The sequence below is a fragment of the Ipomoea nil genome, unplaced genomic scaffold (genome assembly GCF_001879475.1).
Source record: "Ipomoea nil cultivar Tokyo-kokei standard unplaced genomic scaffold, Asagao_1.1 scaffold1936, whole genome shotgun sequence".
Lineage (NCBI taxonomy): Eukaryota > Viridiplantae > Streptophyta > Magnoliopsida > Solanales > Convolvulaceae > Ipomoea > Ipomoea nil.
The window spans coordinates 190,278-199,854 of NW_017618364.1; the positions used below are offsets into that span (position 1 = coordinate 190,278).

General features: G+C 42.0%; 1 protein-coding gene across 1 annotated transcript; it reads right to left on the reverse strand.

Moving 5' to 3' along the window:
* Positions 1–5,445: 5,445 nt before the first annotated feature.
* LOC109146642 lies at positions 5,446–6,873 on the reverse strand. The gene has a single exon (XM_019294297.1). The coding sequence runs from the start codon at positions 6,871–6,873 to the stop codon at positions 5,446–5,448; it is 1,428 nt and encodes a 475-aa protein (XP_019149842.1).
* Positions 6,874–9,577: the final 2,704 nt, after the last annotated feature.

The following is a 9,577-nucleotide window of genomic DNA, read 5'->3' on the forward strand; positions in this document are numbered from 1 at the left end:
GAAAAGTCTTAGGTTCGAACCACATCCCAATCAAAGTTGGCATAATTAGTACGTACTCTATTTTACTCTTATTAAATTAAATAATAATTTAGTAGCTACAACAAAAAATAATACATATGCATTTCTTTAATTTAGAATTATGTGTCTACAATGTCTTTATTCGAAAAAAATTATTCATTATCAATAAATTAAATAAGAGAAATAATTTCATTAGTTATATTGTATTTATTTTTCTCCAATATAAAATTTCTTTACATTCAAATTCATCAATTAATTATATTCGCTACCTTGTCCCTACAATATCTTTATTAAAAAAAATTATTCACTATCAATAAATTAATTAAGAGAAATAATTTTATTAGTTAAATTGTCTTTATATTTCTCCAATGTAAAAATTCTTTACATTCAAATTCATCAATTGATTATATTCACTACATTGTCTATTATCTTTTTTTTGTGCATTATTTTTTAATTAATTAAATATCAAAATTATAATACAAAATAATGCTATATTATTTCTTTACCAAGTATTTTATTAATACCATGAAAAAATTAAAAAATATATAATTAATAAAGCCAATCATTTTAACTACTTGATGGATTTCTTGACAAAGAGAGTATTCAAATCACACAACAAATTGAAGTGAGAACTACCTCACAATGTCCTTGTTTGACAATCAGCAGTTAGCAGTTAGCGTTAGCGGATAGCAAATTATACCAATGATTGGTAAAAAGATATTTGAAAAAATCAGCTGTTTAAATTAACATGTAAAATGACCTAAGGGTATACATATATTTAATAATAATAATAATAATAATAATAATAATAATAATAATTGTTTTAAAAAATAAAAAATATAAAATATAATTAAGCCAATAATATTAACTACTTGGGGGATTTATTGACAAAAAGAGTATTCAAATCACATAACAAATTAAAGTGGGAAATCAGCCGTTAGCTCTTCAATATTAGTATATATTTAATATTTTATGTCATAATTTTTATTTGTTCTCCCTTATGTCCCGTATTTAGTTTCAACCATGCCTATAGAATTATTTTATTGACAATTATAATCAATCTTGACTATATTATATTGCATTTGTAAACTTAGAATTGCCTATTTAAATACGTAAATTTAACATTCAATTATATATGCATGAACAATTCCAATATTTTTTTTTGATCTGAAAAGAGGGGGGAACCCCAAGCACAAAGGATCATCCGTGCCTACTCGTACGTCTGAGCACCAAAGCTCCCAGTTTGTCGTTCCTGATTATTTCGTCAAGATCATCCGGGGGCTCAAGAAGACAGCGATAACCAATCAAATGCGCAAGAGCCTTTGTTGCCAGCATATCAGCCGCCACGTTACCTTCCCTTGGAACATGAGCAAACTCCACTTCGTGAAAACTCTGAGCCAGATGTCGACATCTACGAACGATATTGCTCTCACTTGCTTGTACCTCTGACTCCTTCCGGAGGGTGTCCACTAAGGTCTTTGAGTCACATTCTATGATGAGCTTCGTTGCTCCATAGTCAAAAGCCATGCACAAACCTTGCATGATTCCCCAGGCTTCTGCCTCATATGCCGAGCAGCGTCCTATGTTATGCGTAAAACCCCGACACCAATTTCCTTGTGCATCCCTGAGAATCCCTCCACAGCTTGCCATGCCTGATCCTTTGCAGCAGCCGTCTACATTCAATTTCATCCATCCAGTGGCCGGTTTCTTCCAGCCTCTCATACTACTAGCAGCCGTTGTATGATCAGCGTCCGGGGTTATCCTGTTCTCGAAGGCAGCTTTAACCTCCAGATCATAATTCTTCAGCCACTCCAACTTTTGATCGATCGCCAGGAATTTGGAGTTGAACACCTTATCATTTCGCCACCTCCAAATCCACCAAAGCCTGGTGAAAAAACGCTCTGGCCAGTCCTCCGGAAAGCCTTCTCGTGTCTCACCCTTCATGTTTGTTTCCAGCCATTCCTCCCATGGTTTTTGTTGGATACGTGCAATCACCGAAGCGTGTAGCGTCCCCTTCCAAATTCCTCCAGCCGCAGGGCAGGTCCTGAAAAGATGGTTTAGATCCTCTACTTGACCTGCACAACGATTACAAAATAAGTCAGTTGTTAAATGTCTTTTGAAACGTTCCGCATTAGGAAGAACTTTCCCGTGGCGAACCAGCCATGCGAACATGCACATGTTAGCTGGAACGTGAACTCGCCAAAGGCTCTTCCAAGATCCGTCTTCCGCATTTGCATCATGGTTCGTCTTTAGATTATAAGCTGATTTTATTGAGAACTTCCCGTTAGCCTCTGGCTCCCAGCCTATCCCATCCTCCATGTGATCGTTGAGGATATAGCTTGCTAGGCGTTCCTTCGTCTCAACCGGCAGAATGCTGTCAAGATGTTCCCATTTCCAACCTCAAGTGTCGTCCCAGTAGTCCCTAACACAGGCGTAGAGATCCGGTAAAGCAAGAGGAGCTTGAAGCTGGCCGTAAAGGGACTCCGGGATCAACCACCTATCCATCCAAAAGCGGGTGGTTCTGCCATTGTGCACTAGGCGTTTATTGCCTTTGTCCGTGATTTCTTTTGCTGATACAATACCACGCCATACATTTGAAGCTTTTCGTCCGATTTGGGGTTCACTGTTGTCCATGCCAGGGATATCATATTTCGATTTTAAAGTCCTAGCCCAGAGGCTGGTTTCTTCCGCTTTAAGGCGCCACCTTAACTTCGCCATGTAAGCTAAGTTCATCTCACTCATGCGCTTTACACCCAGGCCTCCTGTTGATTTGGCCGTGGTCACCAGCTCCCACTTCACCAAACTTAACTTTCTCTGCTGTTCACTCCTCCCCATATGAAGCTTATTGTTCTCTTCTCAATCTCCAAACAGAGGCTTTTGGGAAGGGCCGTTGTCTGCATGGTATACGCTGGAATCGCATTTAGCACTGATCTGGCCAACATAACTCTTACTGCCAAAGATAGGGTTTTTGCTTTCCAACCCTCAAGACGACCTGAAATTCGGTCGAGCAGGTCCGAAAAAGTGTTGCAGGTGACTCGACCATGTTGAGCCGGTACTCCCAGGTACTTCCCCAAGTCCATAGTCCTAGCAATGTTCAGATGTCCTGAAATAGAATCTGCAACCTCGGGATCTGTGTTTTTTGAGAAGAAAACCTGTGATTTGCTTAAGCTTATCTTTTGCCCCGACACACAGCAAAACTGATCGAGGCAGCGTAGCACCACTTCAGCTTGCTCCAGAGATGCTTCCGTAAATAATACCATGTCATCTGCAAAACAAAGATGTGTTAGTGTAGGTCCAGTAACCCCTAATTTTATACCTTTCCAAGCGTTTTTATCCGCCTCCGAGGCGATGAGCTGGCTAAGTCTCTCCATGAAAAGGACAAAAATTGCCGGCGACATCACGTCACCCTGTCTAATCCCTCGTTCAGGATTGAGAGGCAGAACGCGTTCCCCGTTCCAAGTGAGAGTAAGTCTGGGAGTTCTGATGCAAGTCATGATGAGGTCCTTCAGGGAAGCCGTGAAACCTGCTCGTTCAAGAGTGTCCTGAATAAAATCCCAGGACAGCCTGTCATACGCCTTTTCCAAGTCTAGCTTGATGGCCGTGTAACCCTTTTTCCCTCGTTTTTCTCGCAGCGAATGCATGACTTCCTGGAAGATGATAACGTTATCTGAAATCTGTTTTCCGGGAACAAAAGAGCTTTGGTACGGCCCAACGATCTTCGGTAAAATAAGCTTTAGTCTATTCGTGATGGTTTTTGTGATGAGCTTGTAGCTGACGTTGCAAAGGCTTATGGGCCTGAATTGCTTGATCGTTTCCGGCGCCTGGACTTTGGGGATTAAAGCAATGAGTGTGTCATTTAAACCTTCCGGGAGTGTTCCGGTTTCAAAGGCCTTTCTGACGAGATTAAAAAGACTGTCACCCGTCGTGTCCCAAGTGCGTTGGTAAAAACCTGTGTGAAAACCATCTGGCCCCAGAGCTTTGAATGGTTTCATGTCCTTGAGCGCGGAGTGAACTTCATCTTTGGTCACCGTTCGATTAAACTGAGCCCAGTCCAGCCTCCGTAACCTAGGGAAAGAAGCATTCAGAGTGCGAACCGGTTCAGGATTTCTCTCTTTTGAAAACAGATTAGTGTAAAACTCCCTGATGTGGTCGCGGAGATCATATTCTTCAGTAATCCACTCTCCATTATCATTTTTTAGCTGATGCACCAAGTTGTGCGACTTCCTGACTGTGGCGGCAGCATGGTAAAACGCGGTGTTTCTATCCCCAGAACAAATCCAATCCTCTCTTGACTTTTGAAACCAGATAAGCTCCTCCTGGTGTAGAACATCTTCCAGCTCCTTTCTAAGCTTCATCTCAAGCTTGATTAAACCTTTGTGGTGGTTATTACCCAGCGCTATTTGAATGCCCCTCAGGCGAGACATCAGGTCCCGCTTCTTTTTAAACACATTTCCGAAAGAGTCATTGTTCCACCTCCCTAGTCCTTTGGCAAGATTATGAGTGTTTTCCACAATATCAGAATCGGTTTTCCAGTATCGTTTCACGACCTCATGCATCTCGTTGCTAGTGAGCTAGGCTGCCTGAAAAAAAAAAGGGGCCGATCGCGTCGTGCGCCTCACTCCTTCCACCTGTATCAAAAGCGGTACATGGTCAGAAGCTAATCTTGTTAGGTGTGTAACACACACATCAGGGAAACGAGTACGCCATTCCGTATTGCACAACGCCCGATCAAGTCGAGCTCCTTTTATGGTCATATCCGTGCCATTTTTTATCCAGGTAAGACTTTGCCCGGCAAAGCCCATGTCAATGAGCCCTTCTTCATTTATCCAATTCGTGAAATCCGAGCTTCGGTGCGTGGAAAAGGAGCTGTAGTTGCAAGTTTCGTCTCGGTTCAGGACCGAATTGAAATCTCCCGCGACCAACCAGGGTCCCACTATTCCTCGCACTGATTGTTTTAAGTCCCTCCAGAGGCGTCGGCGCAGATGGTGAGCCGGACTCCCGTAGACTGGGGCGAGAAACCAAGGGTCTTGATCTACTTTCCCCACCTGCAAAAGGATAAACTGAGGGTGAGTAAAGATAACTTTGACTTGAATTGGGTCCTTCCAAAAAACCCATATGCCACCACTGTAGCCGAAAGCTTCAACCCGGACCCAATCTGAGAACCCCAATTTCTTGCATATGGAGTCCGCTTGATTACCCGACACCTTTGGTTCAAAAAGTCCCAGAACGGATGGTTTATGCACCATGAGGAGATGTTTGAGGGCGCGCAGGAAAGTCTTATTTCCTGCACCCTGGCAGTTCCAAAATAGGCAGTCCATAAAACCAAACAACAAAAGGAAAAGAGAGGATAACACCAATAAAAAAACGCTAAAAAAAAGGACAAAAAATGCACAAATCGGGGAACTCAAAGAGCTTCCCCGTTACCTCTTAATTCGCCAACCACTGGATCGTATGGAGGTCCATGACCACGTCCCCCTCCTCATCAAATTCCTCCGGCGGGTCCCCATGATGCTCCATTGGATGTTGCCATACTGGTGAAGGAGAAATGCCACCGGTGTCACCCACATACACGCGCGACGAACGGATCACCAAACCTCCTTGCGACCCTCGGACTACCACGTGTTCATCTTCCCCTGCTGCTTTCCTCGAGCTCCCCCCATTTGATCGGCGTACCTTGGGCATGGCCTCCGCCTTGTCAGTCGTTGATCTCTGGCCCTTCTCCGGCTCGTTGGTTATTTGTTGTTCGATCGCTATGACGTTCGGTCTGCGTGCTCTCACGCTCCCTGCCAGCATTGAATCCCTGCATGCTGCCTCACCGTTGCTCCGGCCAGTCTGATGTGGTCGCTTGTCGCCAAGATCTGCGTTTGTTATCACCACGTCCTCCGGTCTCCCTTCCTCCCCGTGGTCCTCATCGCCGGACTCCCTCAAAGGAGCGAACTTTGAAGCCGCGATAGACATCCCCGCTCTGCCATGTACGTCGCGGTTGTTGCGTCCAGAGGAATCCAGGGTGGGGCGTCCTCGTCGCGTAGGTGCGATCATCCAGGCACCAAAGGGTACCTTTGGATCCATAGCATCTGCAGAAACATGCGGGGCATTTGTAGCGTTCTTGTTCTGCCCGTGTGACACATCATTGCACTGCCCCGTCTCCTCTCCTCTCAACGTTGGACAAGCCTCCTTTGCATGACCATAGAGACCACACGCAAAACACACCAGGTGCATGCCTTCATACTCCACCTGCTGCACCTTTCCTTCGTGCGTGAACTTTGAGACCAAAGGTTTCCTCATGTCGATCTCCATGCAAACTCTGGCGAACATGCCTCGAGACACCAGACTTGTGGCCTGATCTACCCGAACCGTTCGTCCAAGCTTGTTTCCTAGCTTCCTGAGGAAAATAAAATCAAAATATTCAGCGGGCAAGCTAGGCACTCTAATCCAAACAAATACCTTTTCCACAGTGTCGTTAAATGGATCAAAGTTTGGCTCCCATGGTTTCACGATCAGATAATGACCCAAGACCATCCAAGGGCCTTCATACATAGCGAATTCCATATCGTCTACGGATCCGAATCTGACAAGAAAATAATCATTGTCGATGGCGATTAAATCCATACTCCTTTTGGGCTTCCACATGGACGCCAGCCGGCGTTGCAGATAAGTGTATCCCACCTTGCGTCCCATAACTTTGACAATCAAAGCCTGTCTCCATGGAGCCCGGATCGCCTTCAGCTCCATTTTTGTTAACCTAATCGTCGGACACAGAGGATCGTCACCCTTCTCCGCCTCTAGAAAGTCGTTGTCGTCTTCCGACTCCGATGGCTCGTGGTTGTCCTCGTGGCCAGCGGCAGAGCGCCCCATCACGCTCTCTGCATACGATTTCCTTTGCGTTTCAGGAATCTGGATTGATACAGGGGCCACCGGCGGTCGCATGGTTGTCGCATCTTTGTCCATTGATTGTGAGACGGCATCGCCACCACCATCTCAGCACTGGGCGTTTCCCTCACGATCTCCACATCCTCTGCCATCAGAATCTCGTTGAGCCCCGCCGTTGCCTGCATGGGAGAGCTAGCCTCGCTCCGTTTCGGTTTCTTCGTACTCCGGACGAGGAGATCATGATCCTCCGTCGAACGTTGAGTAGAGAGATTTTCCATCGTTTACCTCGGATTTGTTCTATCACTCTGTATAACAATTTCAATATAATCTTACCTTGATATACTTTAAAGTACTTATTTAAAAAAAAAAAAAACATTGGGCATTATCCCAATCGCGCAATGCGCGTAAAAAACTAGTTGTGAATATAAAGTTTAAAAATTGTGAATATAACCTCAATTCACCTTGCAAGGTGAACCCTGACATAACTATCCATAGGGGTGGGCGTTTCGGGTTTCGGTTCGGTTTTTTTTCGGTTTCGGTTTCGGTTTCGGTTTTTCGGTTTTAAAAAAGATAAACCATTCGGTTTAACATTAAGGTTCGGTTCGGTTTGAAACGGTTCGGATTTAATTCAGTTCGGTGTTCGGTTCGGTTTAAGATCCCCAAATTTCAACATTTCCTAATTTTTCGAACATACTACCAAACAATACATAATCCAAATTCAAACTCTAAACATTATATAACAAAATAGCATTCCAAAGTTCAAACACAATACTAAGTACTAATTACCAAACATCAGTTAACGTTTTTGCACAACCGACTCTTCAGTTGGTTTAGTTGGAATATTTTTATTGATAAGATGAATAATCATCTATCTGTATAGTTGATATTAAAAGAACTAGTGTCAATTACTATATAGTTAATTTTTTGACACAATCTATCATTGCTAGTGCACTTGAAATATATTCGAGTACTAGAAAATAATTATAGTGCACTGGAAATCAAAATTAGAATGACTGTAAAGCACATTAAATTTATAGAAAAACATGAAACTAAGAAAAATACTGAATATTGTAAATATAAGTCAAGTTAGATATAATTGTGAGGTAAAGAACAATTGCGACAAACAACAAAAGTGCAATGTAGAAAACAATCTATGAAGAAATCAAATAAAAAATGTAAGGTTCGGTACTAGTAAGAATGAGAACTGAACGGCGGAGCAGGCATCAAGGAACTTGGATTTACTTCTTTTATTAATATTATTATTATTATTATTTATTAAAAAAATTATATAGCATTCGGTTCGGTTCGGTTTTTGCCAAACCGTTCGGTTCGGTTCGGTTCGGTACTAAACCATTCGGATTACAAAATCTCGAACTGTTCGGTTCGGTTCGGTTCGGTTTGGATAAACCGAACCGAAGTGCCCACCCCTAACTATCCATTATTCATCAATCATTATTGTGTGGACTATATTTTGTTTACTGTAATATAATGTACGTTCAGTACAAAAATAATGTATATTTAGTACAAAAATAATGTACATTATATTCAGGGGATGTACATTATTTTTGTTCTGATTGTATATTATATTGTATAATGTACATTCAGTACAAAAATAATGTACATTTAGTATATTAAAAAGGGATAAGGGTCAAATAGACCCTCCAACTATATACTAAAGTGCAATTAGCCCCTTGAACTAAACAAACCTTCAATTAAACCCTTTAACTTGTTAAAAATGTGCAATTACCATTTTTAACAAGTTACCAAAAAGTAACAAGTTAATTTTGCTTGCTTGACAATTATGTGGAATTTCATTTAAATTTTTTTTAAAAAAAGCTTAAATAAAAGTTGCCGGATTCACATATTCCATGTCAGCGGATTCTTCCGTTCGTAACTGCCGGCGGTGGATGAATTCGTCCGTTCCGTTCGATTACTCCGTCTGTCCGTCCGACTTCTCCGATCAAATCCATTCGTCCGTTCGTAGAGATTCGTCTGTTCGACTACTCCATCTATCCATCCGTTACATTTGAACAAGAAGCTCGCTGGCTTCTCTTCTCCGTTCATGGAGAAGCCATGGCAGCAGGCTAGGCAAGCTGCCAGCCTGCTATGGCGTCTCTTTTTTTTTTTTTAATATATATATTTTATAATATATATATTTTATAATATAATTAATTTATTTTAAAAAAATAAATTTAAAATATTAATTGACGTGGCATATTATGTAGAATCCTACGTGGCAGGTGACTTGAAGGTAACATGCTATTATAGGTCAAATATGTTAATTGCACTATTTCAACTAGTTTAAGGGTTTAATTGAAGGTTTTTTTAATTCGAGGAACTAATTGCACTTTAGTATATAGTTGGAGGGTCTATTTGACCCTTATCCCTATTAAAAATGTACTTTTTGTTATGACCCACATAACATTGTGTGGACCGTGATCCACATAATAATTTGCCATATGGCCTGGGTTGACTTTAGATTTTAGAACACGGTTTGAATTTTATACAGTTCTCTTTCAAATCATCACTTTCACACATCTGTCTCGAGGTAATTTTTGTCATTATTCCAAAGGCTGAACCCCAACCCTAAGGGTCCCCAACACCCCGGCCCGACAGAGCGGTGGGAGGTTGTAAATCATGGTGACTCGACTGAACATTAATCATAGAGGCTAGACCGGTGCTCACTGCG